The sequence below is a fragment of the Lepidochelys kempii genome, chromosome 5 (genome assembly GCF_965140285.1).
Source record: "Lepidochelys kempii isolate rLepKem1 chromosome 5, rLepKem1.hap1, whole genome shotgun sequence".
In the NCBI taxonomy this organism is placed as follows: domain Eukaryota; kingdom Metazoa; phylum Chordata; order Testudines; family Cheloniidae; genus Lepidochelys; species Lepidochelys kempii.
In genome coordinates this window covers 130,911,693-130,934,714 of record NC_136384.1, presented here as the reverse complement: position 1 = coordinate 130,934,714, position 23,022 = coordinate 130,911,693, and the positions used below count along the sequence as shown (strand labels likewise).

General features: G+C 45.1%; 1 protein-coding gene and 1 long non-coding RNA gene across 2 annotated transcripts; both read right to left on the bottom strand.

Moving 5' to 3' along the window:
• Positions 1-730: 730 nt before the first annotated feature.
• LOC140911866 (uncharacterized) lies at positions 731-22,203 on the bottom strand. Its single transcript, XR_012159159.1, has 4 exons — positions 22,036-22,203; positions 6,445-6,590; positions 1,846-1,945; positions 731-982 (listed from the first exon to the last, which is right to left on the bottom strand). It is a non-coding gene; the product is annotated as an uncharacterized LOC140911866 (long non-coding RNA).
• LOC140911864 (transcription factor JunD) lies at positions 8,203-22,039 on the bottom strand. Its single transcript, XM_073345881.2, has one exon. The coding sequence runs from the start codon at positions 21,780-21,782 to the stop codon at positions 20,622-20,624; it is 1,161 nt and encodes a 386-aa protein (XP_073201982.1). The 5' UTR covers positions 21,783-22,039; the 3' UTR covers positions 8,203-20,621.
• Positions 22,204-23,022: the final 819 nt, after the last annotated feature.

Below are 23,022 nucleotides of genomic sequence, written 5' to 3'. Positions count from 1 at the left end.
GTGCAAATAGCTGATTTGGGGGATGAGGAGAGAAGGGGGAGCGTGACTTATATCTGATGTCACAATCCCATCACTTGGCAACGTGCTGTTTGTGTAGCAACAGGAGGGGGATGAGGAGAAGCAAGGAAGCTTCCTCTGCTGCCACAGTCTCACAATAATCTGCGTTTTCCCCCGCATGTTGATCATAGGCAGATGGCGTAAGGACACCTGCTGTGTGAAAGGGTCACCTGTGACTTACACATGCGTAGGACATCACCAAGCAGGCCTGCACCTACGGCTCAGATTATCTAAGTGGGATGGTTCTGTTGGGTTCTGAAGGAACTCCGTCTAGCAAAGGACTTTTGTAGGTCTGGGTTAATTCTCTCCACTGGGATGAGCAAACAGGCTGCGCCTTGTCTCCGGTGGACTCCTTCTCCACCCTCTTTTGGCTGCCTTTTGATTATCTGCCAAAGTGCGTGGCAGACAAATATTTGTCCTGTGGTCTCAGACGCTACCTCATGCCTGTTTGAACAGGTTCTTAATTTAGTACTTTGAATATTGTGCTTATCCCATTCTCACCCTGGGGTGGAAATAAAACCACAGACCTCGCTGTCTATATATTTGGTTCATGTTCTTACCTCTAGCAGTCTTTGCAAAGGTGTGGGAGTGAGGGGAGGTAAGGGGCAGGCGAAGTTCTGCGGTACTTCTGTCTAACAGAGTTTTGATATTTATTTTTTCTAATAAGTACAGCCTTGTCTGAAAAATTCCAACAACTAAACAGCAGGAAATACAGCACTAAGCTGCTTCTGCTGAATATGGATATACAGGAACCTGCTTATAGTGAGTCTCTATGTAGATACATCGCGGAATAGAAATCCTACAGTGTTTCAGTCCAACTTCCTGGGGCTTCATGCTGCTGGTAGCCAACGAAAACTCATTTTTTTCCTTTTAGCTGGAGATGGGTCCCCGTTCTCGGTGTGTATTTTCAGGGGATGGCACTTGCCTGGGGAGAAGAGCAGAGTCACCAAAAAGCTACGCTCCAGCTACATTGACCCAGCTTTCAGCGAAAAGACTTCACAAGGAACAGGGTTGGTGCACAATCCCCCCTTTGGGGAAAACCAGCACTGGGGCTGAAAAGAACTCTGGGCCGGGCACCAGCACACAGTGGTGAACATTAGGCAAGAGCCCCCAGGCAGCGGTTTGACATCAGCCTCCACGAAGGTGCAGGTCCAGCTATATCAACAAGGGATGTGTTTGTGAAGACAGGACCTGAGTCTTGCAGGGTTGCTGGCAAAGCATGTGGGTGGAGTGCTGCAAGTGGGGGATTAAGCTACATCGTTTAATAAAGTAGAGCCAGCATGTGTTTAAGTGAAGTGCGTTACAACAACAAGTCAATCATCTCTCTTTCTAACCCATCTCCTTTGGGGCAGTTCAGTGACTAAGAAAATCAGAAAGGGTTTTCAGCTGCAAAGGGGTATTTATGACAGTGCATTTTAAAAGTAGAGGATAAAGAGATGTGCAGAGTTTCAGCCAAAAAGAACTGCATATTTACCCCTTCAGTGCTGCTTAGGGCAGACCCCCCACTGGTCTGCATCCTGTAACTAAAACACAAAGGTCATCAATACATGTCCAGGCAAATGCCACCATTGCCCTTATTTGTGAGCTAACAGCCAATTTCAAGATTCTTGCAGTACCCAAACCTCATACACGTGTCATAAACCAGTACAGACCTAGTTCAAATCCACCCCAGTTATTTCCTCCTTGAGGTCACACCGGTAGGGTACACATGGGCAGGTTTCCTGCACACCTTCTTCTGCCACCCCAAAACCTTTGGGTTTGACAGTGGGAGCAGGTCCTGCCACTTACCTTCTCATTTCTGGACATGAAAGTGAGTCCCATCTGCCTTGTTTACACACTGAATCCTTTCAGCGCCTTTAAGTGTTCGGGAGAAGCTTGTCATGAGTCACTTGGAGAAGGAACAGAAACACGACATAAGAACAGTTTAAGAAGCAGGTTTATTGTCCATCAGCATCTGCGGAATTAGGTCCCTCTCCTGCAGAGCTACTTGCTGGAGTTGACTGTGCCCTGTTCCCAGCGGGTGCTCTGTCAGACTAGCAAACCTGAGTTCCCCTCTGCAGTTCAGCAATAGTCTTGGGTGTGTTGGGCAAGGCAAAGATTTCAAAGTAATGGCTGCCACATACTAGGGACAACCTGCACCAAAACCTGAGGGCTTGAGCAGATTCCAGGTCTCATGAGAGCAGCTCAGCCAGGCAGTGGCTGGACTTAGAGTCTCCATCTTGTTCCCTGAACTAATGCAGTGAAGATAAATTAAGACCTCTCATTTATCTTTTTTTAAAAATAGTTTACTCAAGGACCACAAACACCAAAATGCCTTAATATGGTTATTGTTTGGCACGGCCACAGGGCAGAGTGAAAGTAGTTTAAGTGCCCGAACTGTGAATTTCCATATCTGAATCCATCTGGATTTCTTAAGTTTAACCTTCACTCTGAAGCTTCTGGATTTGTAATGCATGTTTTGGGGACAATTACAACGCTCTCTCATAGTATGTGGTTTTCCCCTTAAACAACTGATATATACTCTCCAATTTAGATCCAGCTGAATGTAGCTTTCTCTCTGGGAATATCCTTAGGTTTTTGTACCTATTAAAAATTTCATACCCAAACACTAAACAAGTATTTCCGTGTGATCTCTCCTGTGAGTTGAACAGCTGTAGCATTGGCCTTAAAGGATTTAAAAACCAAGTTTTAATGGCCACATTCACCAGTAGGCTCTGGCTGTTTTATACCATGCTTGGGCAGGGTAGAAGGGCCAGGATGCATTGAACAGCTAGGCTAGGTTTACACCTGCTTTGCATTACTGGAGTAGTGCTAGCTAGCAGAGACCTACTGGTGAGCCTGACCCTTCAATCTGTAACTGACTTACTGTATCAGGTATCGAGTGTTCAGGGTAATTTTTAAATTACAATTAAAAAAGAAGGGGATAAACAAAATTTGCTATGAGGCTGGAAATTCCCCCCATCTTCTGCCCCCCCCTCAATTTGGGAGCCTGGACTCAGCAAAGGGGAGAGCAGCGGGGTGTGGACAACGGGAGATAGAGCTGGAGGGTAAAGAAGGGGACCCCCATACCAGGTAAGGCAGACATGCCAGTTGCAGTGGGAGGGAGCAGATGGGGGAGCCATGTTAGGGTCAGGAGAATGGTGAGTTGCTGATCGCAGCAGGAGGGAGTGGGAGGGAGTGAAGGAAAGAAAAAACAGAATAAACGGAGGGGGGGAGAGAAGCGGGGAGAAACAACCCAAGGGAGACAGCAAGGTAATATTTAAAATTGTGTTACAGTGAAATACACATTATTGGGTTTGTATCTTTTTATCAACATGTGTGGCTTAAGTGTAGGGCGAGGTGTTACTAGAGGCCCGGGGGAGGAGGGGGAGAGGAGTGGAGGGGGGGCGGGAGGCAGAGCTGGTGTGTGGAACTAGCCCCTTCCCCCCACCCCAGCTTTTGGGGTGCAATGACACTAGTGCTCTCAGCCATCCTCACCCAGTCCAATGGGGGCTTGTTGCAACAGCCAGTGCTTTGCGGGTTGCAAGAAGTAGGATTTCATTTTACTCTCAGTTCTATTTGTAACCCTGCTATTTGCTTAAGCTTGAGTAAAATACAGTTATGCAGGAAGTAAAATCTTCTACCAATTAGCATTTTGTATACTTTGGATACAAGTGCTACAGAAACTGAGAGCAGCTTTTTTCTAAAGATCAAACTCAGCAAGGTATGGCTGTCCAGTGCCATGCTTAGCGTTAAGAGATTTTTCACTCTTTGTAGCCCTCATAATCACGTTGTGCTGTGGCGATTAAAACTGCCAGAGCAGATCAAACCAGTGGTCCGTGTAGCCCAGTGTGCAGTCTCTGACAGCAGCCAGCTGTGGGATAATCTACCATGGTTTCATCCTGCTCTCTGATCATTAGAATGGCTGAGCCCTGAAGCTTTTATATCGCTTCCAGAACTGTTGTTAACTATTATAACTGGATAGTCCTGTTTTCTGTAAATGTTCTGTTCAGTCCCTCTGGTTTTTGACAAGGGGGTGGCATGCTCAGCAGGGTGGGTCTCAAGCACTGAAATGTGATGCTTGTGAACTGGAGTCTGGTACTAATCAGGACTGGCCAGATTTGATATAGGGTAATCCCCACACGTAGGGCTGACACTTCCCTGAATTTAGAGTGGCAATCCATTAACAGAAAAAAGTCTGGTCTTTGCCAGGGTCCCACTGGGACTGAAACTGAAGATTTGCTAACTTTGAGGGGAAAAATAGGAATTTCAGCAGTTTGTCTCAGGTGGCTCTGATTTCTTGCTGAGGCTTATGTGTACTTCCCCACCTGATGTGTGTGTGGCACGGAGAACACCATTACAGCTTCCGCATGGATACCACCTTGTGGTACAGAGAAACTTTTTTAAAAAACAAACATACATAGATATGGCTTGCAGTTTAGTTTCAAGGTGTCTTTTCTCTCCCAAATAGATACTGGCGGGAAGGTAACTAAACCAAGCCAGAACACAGATACATGCTTTTTAGAACAGGCTTTATAAAACATCCTCAAGTTGGGAACTAATCTGTTCAGTTTATCTCCTGCTAATTGACCTATTGCCAGACCTGGAGCACCATTCCCCAATGGCCACCTCCTCCCCAGCTAACCTGCGAGAAGACTGTCACCCAACACTCCCTGAGTAGAAGACAGATCAGTTCACATAGTGGGAATAGTATCAATCTGCTGGGGGTCAGGGGGGATTCTTTTCACCATCCTCTCTTCCCTACCTGCAGGGAAAGCAACAGCTCCATGAAATGTACCTAAGCAAGCTAAGCACTAGACTAGCCTGATGTTGTAACTTAGTGAAATGCTACTCTCAGACAAGAGCTGTCCACCCTGTTTTAGTACTGGGTGCTAGCACCCATTTGTATTTCTCAAAGTAGTGGCCCAGAAATTGGGAATCAACCAGGAGCACAGGTAAGGGAGAAGGCTCAGCTTGGTAATATGTGATTGACTCATGGGGAGGGGAAGAGAGGCATTTTTAAAGAGGCTGCAGCTGGGGAAATGTCTGTTCTTTAGGAACCAATCTCTAGTTCAGGACGGGAATGAGAGATGAACCAACCACCATGATGTGAACTGGTAGGGATTAGGCCAAGAAGAACATGTGGGCTGTCACCCTTCCAGCAAGATATCCGATGAGGAACCTGTGTGACTACTGACATGAGCCTTGGGCATGGAAGAGATTCTGCAGGAGCGCAACAAGACCCATTTGACACCTGTTGGGACAGGTAGTCAACCCTCAAAAGTAAACATAAGGCTATTGTTAATGGGAGTTGGCAGAGAGAATGGGACAGATCTGAAGAGGCATATGTAGATGATAAATCTTAGTTTGCCCAGAAGATAATTACCTTTCTCAACTAAATGCCTTCTAATAACCTTTAATGATAACTGTACAATACAGCTATAGGTACACTCACCCATTATAGGTGGAACTGGTAGCAACACCTATAGGTAAGGTTGCCCAACATTTTGAATTAGACTCTGCTTTCAGTTGCTTATAACTTTGCAAAACTTTAACCATTTGGGCAGAAATTTCCCGTGGCAGTTGCCTCCTTCAGGCTGAATTTCTGGATAAAGTTGTAGCTAAAATCGTAGAGCTGTTTTTAGAAACAAGATTAGGGAAATATTTTTCCCGTTAATGCTTATAACTTCTTAGTTGAGTAGCTCTTGGGCCCCCATGCTTTAGAGCAGGAACGTCTGGTGTTAGGGATGTGCTTTTTGGCATCCCTGTGAAAACTTGCCCAAATTTGACTAAGTTATAAGCTTCCAAAAAAAAAAAAAAAAAGCCACCCCACCCCTCAATCCACACATGTTCAACAGACTTGTTCTGAAGCTAAATTCTCTAGAGACTCCATAGATGCTGAGCATGCTCCATCACTGGACTGAGAAGGGTTTTCAATGCAATTATTGCTCCTGGCCATGGTGCTGGGCAAACCTAGGGGGTGCTATGGTGCTGGGCAAACCTGAGAGCAGGGAGGCTGTCTGCTGGTGTCCAGGCAGTAAGGAAGCAGCAGCCACTCTGGAATGCAAAGCAAGGAGGGGTGCATGTTTGGGAGGAGGAAGGGAAAGAGGGGGACTGCAGCTACCTGAGGGCGAGGGGCAGCAGAAGGGAAAGGGAAGGGGGGGGGTGGGAATAAACAGGCTAGGGGCAGGGGACTAACCACTTCCCTCCAGAGCCTGGAATTGAAGCTGGGAGTACTGTGTCTACATTCCTCTGCTGTCAACTAATATACTTTGCCAGTGGGTTTTAAAGCTCTTTCTCCCCGCCGTCGTGGCAGGTTCACAGAGAAGATGACTGCGTAACTGGTAGCAATCTTAGGTGGTAAACATGCATGCTGTAGATCTAAAGGTCTGAACCCTGCTCACTCACCTTAGGGGATCAACATGATTCTCTCTGATGGAATGTCTGTTCCTTCATTTTGTTTTACAACACCTCTTTTAAATGAACTGAAGATTGCAAAGTCAAGCACTCAGTTTAGGAGATCCCACAATTAAGGTTGCCCAGTGCAGAGGGTCCTGTAGGGGGGAAAATATTTGATCATGTAATGAAAGACTATCAAAATACAGATGCACAAGAGGGCTGCATTAAGGTTGCACTAAACCTTAATTGTGGCATTTTCTAACTTTAGAGTGCTTGACTTTGCAACTTTGACACTGAATAGTTCTTAAAGTTCATACACACGAGAAATCAGTGTGTGGAGAGTATTTACACTTTCTCTACAGACCTACTGAAGATCCATGTTCAGTTACACACACGTGTGAATGTGTGTTGGGAATCCTCCAGAGACCTGAAGACCCAATATGTGAGGCATCTATCTTTGCCTTAAAGGCATGTTATCAGCATTCTTATCTGCTTTGACATTTTATTATTCTCCTACCATCTTAATTCCGGGGGGAGCCTGGCACTAGGGTGGGGTTGGTTATGAAAGTTGTTCTCCAAGTGGGACTTATGTCTGTCTTAATTGAACAGCTTTCTTCTAGAGCGCAAGCACTGGGCTCTCTCTAAGTGCTTACAACTAGTACCCAAACAACTGAAGCAATGGCTGAGTGACGCCAGTCAGTTGTGCCATATCTGGTCACTACTGGGCAGAGCTGGCTGGGAATTTTTCAAAAAACTGTTTTATCAGAAAATGCAGATTAGCTGAAATGAAATAAACTTTTCATATGAAGTTTTCTGGTCCAAGGTGGAATTTCTGGTCAAAATCAGAGATAAAAATCCCCCTGAATTAGTCAAGCCTGGTGGGTAGGGCCCCTTCTGGGAATGGGAAACTTTAGCTTCAAGGCCCTCTTTCAAATAAGCCAGAGCAGGGACTTGAAGAAAGATTCCCCACATCCTAGGCAAGAGCTCTAACCCCCAGGTTATTAGCAATCCCAGGGTGGGGTGGTCTGAATCTCTTTCACCTCAATGCACAATGGGAATTTTTCTGAAATCTCGGATTTTTGGAGGGTGGGAAAATGGTTGTGCTCAGCTCTCCTAGTTGGCAAATGTGCTGTGCAGTGGGACACTTCTAAACTATTACATCCCACCCAGTATTAAAATGTAGTTATTGTAGTGACTATGGAGAAAAAAAACAAAACATGCTTTATTCAACAGATCTGCTCCATGGTCATCTTCAAGTCAGACTAGTCTGTGACAAAACAAGTTTTTACTAGTTAGCTCTGAGACAATACAAACCTTAACAGTAAGCGGGATTCCAGTAAGCTATTGTCAGCCCTAGTCTGAGACGGATTCACTATACTTGTTCAGATTCCAAGCTAGTGCTAAGAGACAGAACAATCAAGTTAAATAAGGGCTGGAGCTTTTTCAGAAGACTAACATTTTGAGTTGTCAATCGAGTGGTCAGTGGAAAGTTATTCAGAGAGAGACAGAATTCCACAACGTTTTTACACGTGACTTTTCCCGACCATACCTAACTTAGAATGCTAAGAGACGAAGAACAAAGTAAGTGGCTAGCACTGGAAGAAGGAACAACTAGCAAGTATGAAGCAGGAGTGCAACCTATTTACTACAAGAGATCAAGCTAGGCTTTTGTGTTAGGAATACAGACTATGTAGGCAATGCCAAACGTGTTCATTGAACAATTTAACTTGTTTAAGTTTCTGAATTTTCAAAACAACACCACAAAGATAAATATAAAGAAATTTTATTTTTTCAGATATTTATATAAAAGAAATAATACTCATGGCCAAGTCCTGTACAGACCGCATCTTCCTTATAAACTCTTCTTTTAGTTTAAAATGCATGTACAAAATTGCACATTGCAGATTACAAAAATCAAACAAGTAATCTCTTTGCCTGTAAACAATTCTAGCACAGGGATGAATGTTATACATTCCAAAGTGTCTAACCCTCCAAGGAAAAAAACCCAAACAAACTGCAATCTCCATAGAGGTGCTAGTATTACAAACTGATTGGTGTATTTCTAAATTATATATGACACACAGGAGCACAAAACAGCGCACAAGGCAAGTCGCCTTTCTGTCTTAAGCATGTAAAACAAAGACTTAGAATCCAATCTTGCTCCTGTTTGAGTCCCTAACAAGGCTCTCAGTGCCGTCAGTGGCCGCAGGAGTGAGACCACTATGCCAAGGTAGCGGATTGCAGTATGTTTTAACCTCCAGTTTTGTTTTTAAATTGGCTACCATCAATTGGCAGGAACCAGGAGTACACTTGTAAACATGGATTTTCCACTCAAGTTGATTAAAAAGGATACAGTATCTCCTACACACTACTAAATTAAGATAAACTGTTTTACATTTAATCAAGTGCAAGTTATAAACGAATATTTTCCACTTCGACTAATTATTTTGATTCTAATATTACAGTCTGTAATAGCAATGTAAAAAAAAAATCCAGTACACATAATCCACAGCTGCATTTTTATTAAGCCCTGTAGTCTCCAGTTTAAGTATAGAATGTTACCATGTTTGAAAGCCAATCTGTTGAAAATTATCTTGGAAAGGCTTTTCTGACAAAAAATAGAGAATTTGGAGTCAGTATGCAACAGAATTAATCAGTTAGCTCTGTCTGAATAAGATACATGAGCCAGAACAGAAATTTACACACACAGAATTCTAAAACTCCACTAGAAACAGAAACCCTGAAGTAATACTGAATCCAAGCAAATTAGTTTTTACAATGTGAACAGGCTCTGTTTGTAGGAATAAATCCCAAATTTCTCATTCAACCGACTCCAAAAAAAGTACCTGCTCAAATTTCAAAATCCCTCCTGCCAGGGAGGTTCAGGAAGGGTTGCCTCTTCTCAACCTGTTAATTTAATGAGGCAAGTAGGGAGAGACAAAAACACAATTAAAAATCTACCACCATTGTTGCAGCAGCAAAGTGGAATCTGGGATGAGTTGCTTAGGTTTACTAGCTACTCTTCTTTACGTTAGGTCTTGAATGCCTGGTCATTCTAGTTACCTGTCTGAAACCCCTGGAGGAATATAATGTGGGATTCTAGTTTCTAAATGACTGATTTTTGTATAGTTCTGCTTTTGAGCAATGTTAAGGTGGTTGGGCTGCTGGTGGCTATATGGGGGTGTATGCGGGGGGGGGGGAATGACAGTTGTTACTTCTCCCTTCTGAGAGAGTCCTTTGATCCCCTCTGTTTGTAGTTAAAGTGATACTGCTCTTGGGAATGGAGAATTCAGAATAGAATTCAAGTGGTGGTTAACAGAGCTCCAAGTTGAAAAGTTTGAGGCTAAGAATAGATTCCCACACTATAAAGAAATGTAATAAACTTAATGAGAACTAAGAATGACGACCACTATAGATGAGAACTTTCAGGACTCTATCCAGCCTCCCATCACTTCTGTAGCAGCTGGGCCATTCTACTAGGCTTAGGCAGCCACACACACAACCCAAAGTACCTGCCCTCCCCACCAAGAAACTGACATTATACATCAGTGATGTTGGTATGTGCCTGCCCAAACCTGTTCCCTTCTGTAGAGACACACACACTCCACCCAACTCAGCAGCAGTAGTAATTACTCTTGGGATGACAGCAGGACACCATATTCTAACACAGGAAGCTTTATCAGCCCAAGAAGAAATTTTAGAGAGAGCACGACGACAAACCTTGGACGGACACCTCAAAAAACAGAGCTTGTCTAGGAGAAGCAGCTGGTTTCTTCCTCCCCCTGCTCCACATCACAGACCAAAAAACCTACAGAGGTGGGAGAGTTCTCACTCCAACAAACCTTGTCACGCCCCGATGAACCTGTATGGGGAGTTACTGCAAGCTCACAGTTGCCGTCATTCAGAAAGCTGGAGCAGTGGAAATGCTCAGACCCAACATAGAGAGTAGCAATGCAACTATAATTAAGCAAGATGCTCAATCACATAAGCTCTTCATCCCCACACGGCCCTACAACTGCTTGGTAGGGAATTATTTCTCCCCTCCCTTTTTGGCCTCAAAGCTGGTGGGCCTGTTTCTCAGTTGAGTCAACTGTGCATTCAGAATACAGGGTGTGGTGGGAGGCACAGAATTTCGGCTGAATAGTGCCCTTAAATTTCATCTCTCATGTCACACCATGCAAACTAGCTCACTTTTAAACAGCACATGAAAGCCAATAACTTCACTAACCCAATATTGCACCTTTAAAAAAAAAAATTATTTTTCCCCCCACCAATGGAGTTAAAAAAATGTGACAGTGGTAAAGCTATTCCAGCGTAAATACAGTACTTAGTACATTGAAACTGGTTGTTCGTATGCCAGAACTACCCTAAACGTGTCTTCATAATACACAGTATTTGCAACTAAGTAGCACTGTTCGCCAGAGCTGATTTTTCAATGGGCGGTATTAATAAGCCAAATACCTCTAATCTTTTAGATATAAGGGAACACCCAAGGGACCAGCAAAAACTTGTTTCCTTCTAGAGCCAAATCCTTAACTAGAGCGGGGGGTTCTCAACCTTTTTCTTTCTGAGGCCCCACAACATGCTATAAAAACTCCCACCTGTGCCACAGTCACTGGTTTTCTGCCTCTAAAAGCCAGGGCCGGCGTTAGGGGGTAGCGAGCAGGGCAACTGCTCAGGGCCCCCCCCCCACGAAGCTACATTGCTCAAGCTTCAGCTTCAGCCCTGAGTGGCAGAGCTCAGGGACCCAGGCTTCAGCCCCATGCAGTGGGGCTGTGGCTTTCTGCCCTGGGCCCCAGCAAGTCTAATGCTGGCTCTGCTTGGAGACCCCCCCTGAAACCTGCTTGAGGCCCCCTAGGGGACCCGGACCTCTGGTTAAGAACCACTGAACTCGAGATTTGCCTTTTTTAAAAAAAAAAAAAAAAAAAAAAAAAATCAGGAAAGTAGCTGCCTTTTGGAGTTTGTCCTTACTGCAGATTTCACTTAACTACAGATCAGAACTCTGCATTGTCTGGTTCATTTTCAGAACTCAGGAACCTTACTCGATCACATGTGGGTGATGGTGACCATGGCTATAGAGAGAAAGATTGTGAAGTTACCAGTCACAAGGCTGGGAGGCACAGACTTTCTAGAGAACAAGTCTGGGAAACATTTAAATGAGCAACACAAGCTAGTTTTGACTAAATATTTTTATAAAGTTTGTATTCAGTATAGAAAACTTTTACTAAATTTGATTGTCAAATTTATCCATGGATAGACTACAAAACTGGTCAAAAAGATTTCAAGGCTACTGTTTTACAGACTTCCGTCCCCAAAGCAATTAAAAAAATTGTTGCATTATATTTTCCCAGCCTGCTAGGATACATGGCACCATATTGCTTACCACAAGCATGTAAGTTTCTGTTGCCATCTCAGAAACTGGTGCAGGTCAAGTTTTGGGAGCCCAGAAGTACTCCTGTAGAAGCAGTAATAATGATTCAGGAACTAGCACAAAATGATCTGGGTCAGTAACAATCTAATGCCCCAGGAGTGTTTGAGGGCACTGTACAGCTGCAATCTTGCAGAGTGTATGTAAGGCAGAGGTCCTGTCTGCTTGGGGTCATAAGACTTCATGACATTGGCTCGAGAATGGTGGGTAGGTAATGACTATGGTAGTGTTAAACAACCCTACCATAGTCATTACCTACCCACCATTTTAGAGAGTCTTCCTCTTGTGATGGATATTAAATAGGAAAAGTGGCACAGTAAGAATCCAGAACCTCATTTCTGAGTCTCCTCTGTTTCAGTTCTTTTTGCACAGAGTGCCCTATGTGATCGGCATGATTCTGAGCTATTACTCGAGTGAATTAAGTAAGCTATCCCAAGTAAGTGCCAGTAAGTATTTACTACATACCCACCATCATATGTTCTATGTATTCTCTGTTACAGAAAAATGGAGGTTTTTTTTAAACCAGGACTTTCATATCCTTTTACCTGTAAAGCCAGGCTCCTTAGACTAACTCTACAGAGCTCAGTAACAGCCATGAAATCGACTTTGTACCTAAAAGTCACAATCTTAAGGTTCAATCTCTCTGGCTTTCACAGGTCAGACAGGAGTACTGTGTTCCCCAGTAGGGAACCTCCTCTTTCCACAATGCTAATTCAGAGCAGTTATTATTTATGGTGACCATCCATTCAGTTTGCAGTACATACAGCCATGACCTGTAATGCTTAAAATGTATCAGTGATAAATGGTATTATAAAATAACCATATTCTCTGCATCATCAGTTCTGAACTGCCTCTTGGTAGACATGCTGTTTGGCAGAACTTCTAAAAGGGGCCTTGCAGTCGCAAGATTTAGTATAATTATGCAGGGCTTCCACCCTACTATTTGATTGCTGGAATATGGAAAGTACGGTGCTATTGCATACTTCACCGTCACATTCATTACAGTTGAGGAAACTGCAGTTCCTTTAATTTTGTATACCTGGATGAGTAGATTAGATAAAGAGAAGTATTTATTCCTTGCTTTGAATTCATAGATATTTGCATGCTTTAATCAGATTTGTTGGCTACTCTAGCATTGATAAATCATATCTGAGCTGAAAGGAAAATACTTAAATGCACATATCTGGCACAAGAAACGGCCTGACTTTAGAATTAGTTACGGCTGGAACCACAAGGAGACAAAATTTCTGCATTCACAGTATTTATGCCATTGTCAAAAACTTAGTGTAGTGGTTCCAGATTACTGTACCCCTTTCAAGAGTCTGATTTGTCGTGTCCCCCTCAAGTTTCACCTCACTTAAAAACTACTTGCTTACAAAATCAGACATAAAACTACAGAAGTGTCACAGCACACTGTTACTGAAAAATTGCTGACTCATTTTTACCATATAATAAAATTGATTGGAATATAAATATTGTATTTACATCATAGTGTGATACTTGAGCCTGTTTTTCACTTGCAAGCCTTGTCTGAAGCCTAAGCCTCGCTGCCCGGGGGTTAAGCATATATTTTAGCTTTGCAGGGCCCCCTGGGGCACGGGCATTGACCTTGCTTGTCACCCCCTAATGCAAGCCCTGCACTTGTGACCATTCTAAATCTGTCTCACAACCCCCAGGTTGAGAGACTGATCTAGATGAGTTATGTACACCCTGGAAGACCTCTGTGTACACCAGTTGAGAATCACTGACTTAAGCATAGGTCCATTTTCAAAGGACATAGCTAGTACCAAAAAACAGATGCCAGCTTGGGTTGCTTCCAGGGTTCCAATGCACCAATTCTCATTAACAATATTCCACTGTAAAGCCACTGGGGATGTGGATTTTAATTCCTGGATGTGTACACCCTGTTTGTATGAGTTGTTTCAACATAAGTGGAGTTCCATCTTAGGCCTGTTTTCTGCATGCAATGAACTTCAGAAGAAGTTTAGAAAGAGCGTCTAGCCAGTAGCCATAATGTCAAACAGGGACAAGTGGCTAAACAAGGCCAATGCAAAGTTGTTTTGGAAGACAGTTCAAACTGTAAAATTTCAGTTAAAGCTATTTGGATGTTTGTCCCATTAGTACACACTACACATGATCTTTTGCACTCTTTTTTCCTCCTGTTTTCTGAAACCTGTATTAGCAGCACTTGCCATCGAAGATCCCACAGTGCAAAAGTAAATTATGTTCCTGCTCTGAGCCAACATCTCTCTCTTCTTTATGTCTGATAAGTCTAACAGCATGAACAGGTTGCAAGTCACTTCACAACAGGGATAGAAAACAATGATAGAAAACAATTGAGTGGCACAAGATTGCTTAGCAGTTTAACACACTTTGTCCTCCACAATAGAATATGGTTTCCATATTAACTGCAAAATTTCTCACCCAGAGCATTGAGACTCTCCATAAACTCTGATTTCGTTGACAACCTTCAAAGAGGCAACTGGAACCAAGTTTGCTAAATACTCTAGTTTTGAGACGATTTCAGAGTAAAAACCTGGATTTGTGCTGGAAATGGCCCAACTTGATTATCATACACATTGTAAGGAGAGTGCTCACTTTAGATAAGCTATTACCAGCAGGAGAGTGGGGTGGGGAGAGAGGAAACCTTTTGTAGTGGCAAACACCCATTTTTTCATGGTTTGTGTGTATAAAAACATCTTCTGTACTTTCCACAGTATGCATCCGATGAAGTGAGCTGTAGCTCACGAAAGCTTATGCTCAAATAAATTGGTTAGTCTCTAATGTGCCACAAGTCCTCCTTTTCTTTTTGAGAAGATGTAATTCAACTCGAGAAGTTTCTTCAGTGAATCACAGGAGTAACTGTCATGTAATTAAGTACCACAGAGTTAGGACTTACTGCACCCAAGGTTGAATTGCAGCAAGAGACAGGGGCTTTGCAGTCAGCATTTGCAGGATTCTCTTCACACACACACTGCCCAATCAAGACTTCACTTTCCCTTGCTCATCTTCCTACATGTTTTTAAAAGGGAGGCTGCCTGCCAGATTCTGTATATCTGAATAGCCTATCAAGCCACTGTGCTCAACGTTGATGACATACATACTCTCCTCCTTGGTGATCAGATTAACAGGCAGATGATTTTGTTCTTGCTCACATTACTATTTAACCAAATAAAAATACTTAGAAAATGGCAATGTTGCTGCACAAATCGAGTATTTGTCAAATGTATACTTAGCTTCAATGAAAAAGAGATAAGCGGAAGGAAATCAGAAAACCCTGTGAAAGAAACAGTGAAATTGCTAGAGACAGTAGTTGGAGGTGTAAACAAAGATGATGAAAAAAGTATCACCAAAAATAATTATATAATATTTTGGTGATCATTATTTTTATATATATAAATTGATGGTGAAAAAAGTAAGTCTGGAGGCCCTGACAAAATGCACTGAAGAAACAGCAGAGGAAGTTTCAGGAACTCTGAAAATAACTTTAAGAATATGAAGGAAAAACCCTAAGAAACTGTTGGCTTATTAGGCAGGCATCTATACAAGGAATACATTCAGACAGGAATCAGTATATAAAGTTTAGTTACATCATGGCAATCCAACTACCATCTGCAGTGGGACTAATGATTAGGACATAAAGGAGATTTAGTGTATATTTGACTATCAATGCCCAGAATAATCTTATAGGATAACTGAATAAATACCATTAGTTAAAAATTCCATACCATGGATTAGAAATTGGTTGCCAAATAAGAGAAGCAGCAGTTCATATCAAGATTGCTATGCTAACAATCACATCCTGTGGGATAATTCAGGGTTTAATATTGGGACTTATTCAAACAACATTTTACGATGAGACAGATGTAATTGAAGGTATAAGTGATATTTAGAGACTTCTCCACCCAAACACTGAAATGCAGCCACCGCTGAGGTGAAATGACAGCTGCTGCAGCACTGCTCTTCTCTAGTCGGTGTTGGTATATGACAGAATAGCCTGCATCACTGAAAATGGAGCAGGAATTTTAGGTATGCAGAATGTAATTGCTCAAGTTGTAATTCAACACCTGTGTTTTGACAGGACACCCCATACTCTTGGGAAAGTGCCATGGGATCTTTAGTGCCATATCTATGCAAAAAGGACTACAGTGCAGCATAGCAACGGCCCTGAACATATACTGGCATAACTCCATAGTGTAGATGGAGCCTAGAGCACTGAAAGGGGTTTTTCTTGATGCTCGAGGTCAGAACGCTACCTCCCTGAGTGACAGAAGCTAGGCTGACAGAAGTATTCTTCCATTAGCCTAGTTACGTCTACACCAGAGGTTTGGTTGGCCAAACTATGAGCATCAGATCTATGCCACCTAAATTTTAAGTGCTACTCAGGACATTGTCTTTATGCCTCTTCTGGCAGATAGGACCTCCAACAGAACAGCTAATCCCAGCAATGCACTGTGACATTAGCTCAGTACTGAACTAAGAGAGAAGAATGCCATCTACTTATTTACCAACATCACAATTCAGTTAGTCTTTTCACTCTTTTCCTTTAACTAAAGAAGAGGGGAAACAGAACTAGAACAAAACACATTTATTAGAATATCAATGGAGTTTGGATTCCACATCTGAGCTTGACGCAGTTTATACCCAGAAGTGGAGGGGAAAAACCCATTACGGGAATCTGTAACAACCACGCTGATGGGTCAGGCCAGCTGATGAAACTGGACGATGTTACTACACATTCTGAATGAGAAGTGAATTAAACAGCTCTTCTAGGAATGGAACCACAAATTACAAGCAGTAGAATATGTTTTCCATACTCCAAGTCAGCGTGGGCAGTAATCAGTTGCCAATAGCTCCCACCCCCTGCCCGAGGAAAGTAGGAGTGAACAGGAATTCCTAGCCACAAGTACTCACCCACCACCACCTTTCTGTAGCACCTAGACACAAAGACATGCCAAACATAAGTACCAATTATATACCATGGACCAATGCTTTTTAGTGCAGAGTAATATTTTTATACTCTAGATCTTAAGGAAGGTGTCAACTAAACTGCAATCAAATTTACTGATGAGAAACACAAAATAGTAACACACAAGCAGAGTGACCAAGAGAGATTGGAACTGTCTAGAAAATAATGCAAGACTGACTGGTAGTGATGATAAATTGCAGATATGAGAATCTTTTGCTTGAACAGTCAGTATCAGGAATGTGTGTGAAGAGATCAGATTAAGTCTAGGAGGATAGGTAAAATTTTCATAGTCCTGAAGTCTCATTTAAAGTCAGCCGACTTTTAATGAGAATTAGGCTTTTAAGTGCCTGTCACTTCTGAAACCAGGATGTGAGCACCCAAGTCACTTAAGTGGTTTTGAAAATTTTAACAGATATCAGGGTCTAAAATGGCCTAATGAGACTGTACTTGGTGCACTGTGCACTTTATTGGTTCTGAAAATTTAGGAACAATGAAGAAAAACTAGGAGAAATACAAAAAGCAACAAAAATGATACAAGGATCAGACGACATGAAAGACTGAGGGAGCTATATATAATCTAAAAAGAACACCTGGGGAAATAAACAGGGTATTACAACATTTTAAAAGATGGTCCGACAAGCAACAATGGACTGAAGTAAAGAAAGCTTAGGCTTAATATTACAAGCTAAAAAGAGTGGTAGAAGAACAGACTTAAGGAGGTAGTCATAAAACCAACACTGCAGGCATTCAAGATGAGGTCGGATAAGACTTTGGTGAGAATAACATGCCATGTAGCTCCACAAATTGCGGAGGTATCACTGGAGAAAGAAACCAAGTGATGTTTCGTAGCCCTACTAGTGCTATGCTGGAGGGGCTCCTCATTGGCCCCATATCATAATTCTGCCACCATTTTGGAAGCAAGGTTGTGGTGATTTCTCTTCGTGGAGCTCATCCCCTTCTCTAGATATTGGTGAACTAAACCTATCGGAAATTATATGCAGTGCCTTTAAAGCTATATCTTTAAATACTTCTGAGGAGCAAAGAGCACCTACAAAATGGACTAGATTGCAGCAAGTGTCAGGTGTTTTTCAACCTTTTCCTCAGGTACTGCTAGAAGGTCTTCACCCACCTCCCCCACTTTCATTTGAAACTACACAAGTTGACCACTGTGCCGTATCATCAAAATACTTATTTTCCATTAATGAAGTAGAAACACTGCCAGTGCAGAGCACTCAGTGCAAGTTTGCTTACCAAGTAGAGTTCCCTCCTTCCCTCATTATGTAAAGCTTGTGTTTAAGTGTAAAAAATTAATTGATTCTCTACTTCTGCACCATCACCTTTGCAAAGACATGCAGTTTTTCATGTACTAAGCACTGGTTCATTTTTAACACATTTGCCAGACATGGCACATTACTACTGGTTGAATTCTATTAGTGTGGTGAAACTGACTGAACGCTTAGCAAAAGATCTTTACGTTGTAGTTACTTCGTAAAAATTAAGCGGCATTGCGTTTGTTCGCTAGTATTTCTAATACACAATTCTTAGGACAGAAGAAGGGAGTTTTAGACTATCACTGAAATCACTCATTCTGGCTCTGGCTATGCTACAACTTTACTCAGTTTTTAAATGATTAACGTGGTTTGCATCTCCACTACTCATTGAAGTCATCTGTGCTAAGTGTGTGTCCCAGGCCTGACAAGGGGAAGCCTCACGCACAGTTTACATTTACAGCTATGCTATTTTAAGTCAACCCTCTCACAAGACTCTCTTTACAAGCAAAAAACATTGTATGCATATCAATTCCCCTTCGTGCATTTCAAAGCATAGCTGAAGTAGCTTTCAGAAGAGGACATGGATGAGATAAAATGGTTATGGAATTGGTTTAATTGATCATGCTTATAAAACAAACTATATTAGTTAAGATATTTTCCAAAGACTATGGTGGGGCCCCATCCTGCAACTGGGTCTGCTCATGCTGAGCCCCACTGACTTCAGTGGTTCTAAGTATGGGCAGATCCAGGATCAGGGCCTTACAGGGTTTCTTGTTGAATGAACCTTCAGAGTTCATGCTGAAAATGAAAATTTAATTGTACGAAACCACAAGACTGAATAAACCTTGATTTGCAGAAGTGCTCAAAACATGCATATCAAAGGGTAGTAAAAAAGCAAAACTGCCCATAACATGGTTTTTGCTATTTATCCAGAGAATCCCAAAAAGCAAGTCTAAGCAGAGAAAACCATTCCCTTTCTATCCCTTATTAGTAAAATCTAGGCAAAAATAAATAAATCACACTGGACTCTTCCACCCAGAAACTCATCTCACATTCTGACTTTTGACTCTTCCCCTCCCTAGACAACTAGAAAAATGTGTTTAGGATAAAATAGAACAAGAAAATATTATTTACATATTTCTTCTGAAAAAATAAATCTAGTTCTCCATTGTGTTTCTATGATTTATTCAAACATAATACAATGGAGTTACCATAAAGTAACTGTTAGAGCTAAAAAACAATCTGAGCCCTTTTCTGGGTAGCACTGAATTGCTACTATACCCCATAAAGAGCAAGCAGAACTGGAATGTGCACAGTGAAAGAAATGGCATAAATGACACTCTTCTGCCAAATTAATTTCTTCCAGATGCGTTTGCTATAAAAATAAGGTTTAGGTGACATCAAAAAAGTTTCAAGTTTCAATAAATAAATAAATATATATATATATATATATATCAATGCTCCAAGTTTGCATTAGCACAAGAAATAATATGGAGCTTATGGTCTGTAAGAGTACTTTCTTACAGTTGAATCTGTAATTAAATATCGTTCATTCTAACCTAAGTTACCTAGCAGAATCTCTCTCAGCTAAGGCTAGATTTTAAAACCAGACCCATTCAAGTGCTTTACTTGCATCTCTTAACTGCCAGCTGCAAATTAAAAGCTACTCTGCAGCAAAACAATCTTTTTAAAAAAATTCTTCTCAATACCAAGAAATACCATCACCACATTTTGTTTTCTATACACACACACTTTAAAAAAAGAAATGGGTAATTTTAGCTTTTTTCAAGCTCTGAACAAACATATTGAACCATCACTACACACTATATTAAGGTGTATTAGGAATTATGCCTTTTGCAGGAAAATAAAGTTGACTCTCTGTAAACGGGTTATTTTAGTTCTGAAATCTTTACAAGTTCTTCACTTGAACTTTGAAAAAAACAACCCCCAAACACCCTTCCCTTTGAAGTGTAGGAATTTCTCTTGAAGTCAGCTTTAAACGTTAAATACCCAATATAAAACCGTTCTGTACTCAGTGCAACATAAAATATACCTTACAAGATGTTTAATACCCGACTTCTGTACTTTGCTTCCTTCCCAGGCATCAATAAATAAAGAGGGACCTTCAATCTAGGTACTTAAAATTATCTATTGGTCAATAAATCTCGAACCTTTGAACCCCTATGTTTTTCCTGCAACGCTCTAGTGCTTCCCCCCCCCATCAAATCCCCAAACCGACTCCGGAATATTTTAAGACGACTCTGGAAAGTCGAAGATCTTTCCTTCTCCGCTGCGGCAGCGCGTTGGGGCCGGGGGCCTTTGGCTCCTCCCCGGCAGGCGAGCCCAGTCTGCGAGCCGCCGTGCAAAGCGCCGGGGGTGGGGGGACGACGAGGAAGCGAGACTCGCACGTGTTTTCGGGGCCGCTCCCGTCCCGGGTCCAGTCTGAGGCGCGGGGCTGGGGGTCGCCCCCTTCTCCCGGGCAGGCTGCTCAGTCTCTGTCCCACTCCGGCCCGCGGCTTCAGCAGGCGCTGGTCTCCGGCGCGGCGGGCTCCTCCGGGGGCGGCGGGGCGGGCGGGCCCGCGGCGCTGATGTGGCAGCCGCTGGAGAGGTGGCTGCGGACGCGGCCCTGCAGCTGGGTGACCTGGGCCCGCAGGAGGCTGGCGGTGGCGGCCAGCTCGGCGTTCTGCCCCTTCAGCGCCTTCACCTTCTCCTCCAGCCGCGCGATCCGCTCCAGCTTCCGCCGCCGGCACTTGGAGGCCGCGATGCGGTTCCGCAGCCGCTTCCGCTCGGCCTTCAGCCGCTCCTGGCTCTCCGCGTCCAGCGGCGACAGCGAGGGCGGCGTCGGGGCGCTGCTGCCGGCCTCGCCCGGCGGGGGCGCCTCGGGCACAGTCTGCGGCTCCTCCAGGGCCCTGGCGGCGCCGGGAGCGGGGAGCCGGCCGCTGCCCAGCCCCGGCGGGGCGGGGGAGGAGAAGGGCAGGCCCGGCGGGGCGGCGGAGTAGGTGCCGCCCGCGGGGCTGAGCGGCCCGGCCGGGTGGAAGCTGCCGAGGGTGGTGTAGACGGCGGGCGGGTCGGCGGCGGGCCGGCAGGGCCCCGGGGAGAGCGGCGCCCCGAGCAGCTGGTTCTGCTTGTGCAGGTCGGCCAGGGCCTTGACGAAGCCGTCGGCGAATCCCTCCTGCTCCTGCGTCACCTGCTGGCGGTAGAGGAAGGGCCCGGCCGCGGGGGGCGGGGGGCCGGCGGCGGGGCAGGGGCTGGCGGGGCCCAGGCCCGGGCTGCCTTGGATCAGCAGCTGCTCCAGGTCCGCGGCGGGCGGCAGCTTCAGCAGCGGCAGCTCCGCAGGGGACCCGGCCGCCAACAGAGCCGCCTCCGGGCCGCCCCTGCCGCCGGCTCCTCCCCCCGCTGCCGAGCCCGGGGGCGCCGCGGCGGGGATGAGCCTAAGCGCCGCGCCGCTCCGGGTGCCGCCGGGCGGCCGCAGGGTGTACGACCCCGGCAGCGCCGAGGGGGAGGCGGCCGCCGCCATCTCCCGCTTCTTACCGGCCCCGAGCAGCAGCTTGTGCCCCGCCGTCTCCGCCCCTGCCCCGAGCCCGTTGCCGAAGCCGGGCACGAAGTCGGGCAGCAGCTCCAGCCCCTCCTCGGGGTAGAACGGGGCCTCCATCTTCACCGCCGCCCGGCCGCCGCTCATGCTGCCCGCCCGGCCGGCCAGGGGGCCCGCCCCGCCTCCGGCCGGAGCGGGAGCAAGGGGACCCCCCGCGGGGGCTGCGGGGACTGGTCGCTCGCCTGGGATGTCGGGGGGCCCCCGCCCGCCTCAGCCCGGCACCCAGGGGAAGGAGATCCAGAGCCGCATGCACGGCAGGGAGGTGGGCTGCCTGCGCCCGGGCCGCCCAGGCTCTGCTCCGCGCGGTGTCCGCGATGGGGGAGGCGGGGGCCGGGCTCACCTCTGGCAGGCGGGTCGGCTCCCCCGGGGGCAGCTGCAGCCTCAGCCGCCGCCCAGGGCTCCGCGCCTTCGGCTTGTGGCATTTACTGAAACTCCTACAGGGGAACTGATGTCAAACCCCCTCCCAGCAGCAGCGCCGCCTTCGCGCCCGCTCTCTCCGCCCCTCCAGCGGCCGCGGCTCTCTCCCTCCCGCCTGGGCATGGGAGCGCACACAGCTCCGCGCTGGCAGCTGCCCACACACCCGCCCACGCTCCCTTGCTGCGGGCTGAACAGCTCTGCCAGCTGGGAAAAGGGGCTTTGGCAGAGCGCCCCCCCGGGTGAGAGCTGTGGGCGGGTGTGTGTGTATGGGGAGGGGGGTTCATTTATAAATGATCGCTCTTCATCGCCTTCATGGCACAGAGGAGCAGGGGCTTGTTCTGCTCCTCGCGTTATTCCGCTGACTGTAACTCACAGCTTCCCAAACTCGTCTTTAGCCTGACCTGTTTGCATCCCTCTCGAATGCTAGGGAGAGGCACTGACCCAATAACGCAGTGGAGGGGATTGTAAACCCTGCAGCGTTTATGTGGGAGGACCACAGTGGATGAAAACATCACCCCATAATCTGACTTTCTCTTTGCAGACTACTACGCAGAAAGTATGCTAAGGGAATGCGCAGGTTGCATAATTAAGCACTAAAAAATCAGGAAGTACCATTTGAAAATTCCACCTGCAACCCTAACTGTGCCTCATTACCCTGCCTTCTGACACCCTCTTTAATTACCTGATGTATTGTGTCTCCGGTAACACAGCAGAACATCCTTACCGTTTTCTAATGCCCTTCTCAAGGGCATCTTGGAAAGTGTGCAGTGAATGAGGCAATGCTGTGCAGCTGCCTTCCCCTAGTAAATATACTGTCTAAGGTGTGTAGTAAGGTGTGTAGGCTGGGGAGTGGTTATCAAACTTTTACTTTCACAGACCACTTAAAAATTGCTGAAGTCTCAGCAGGCCA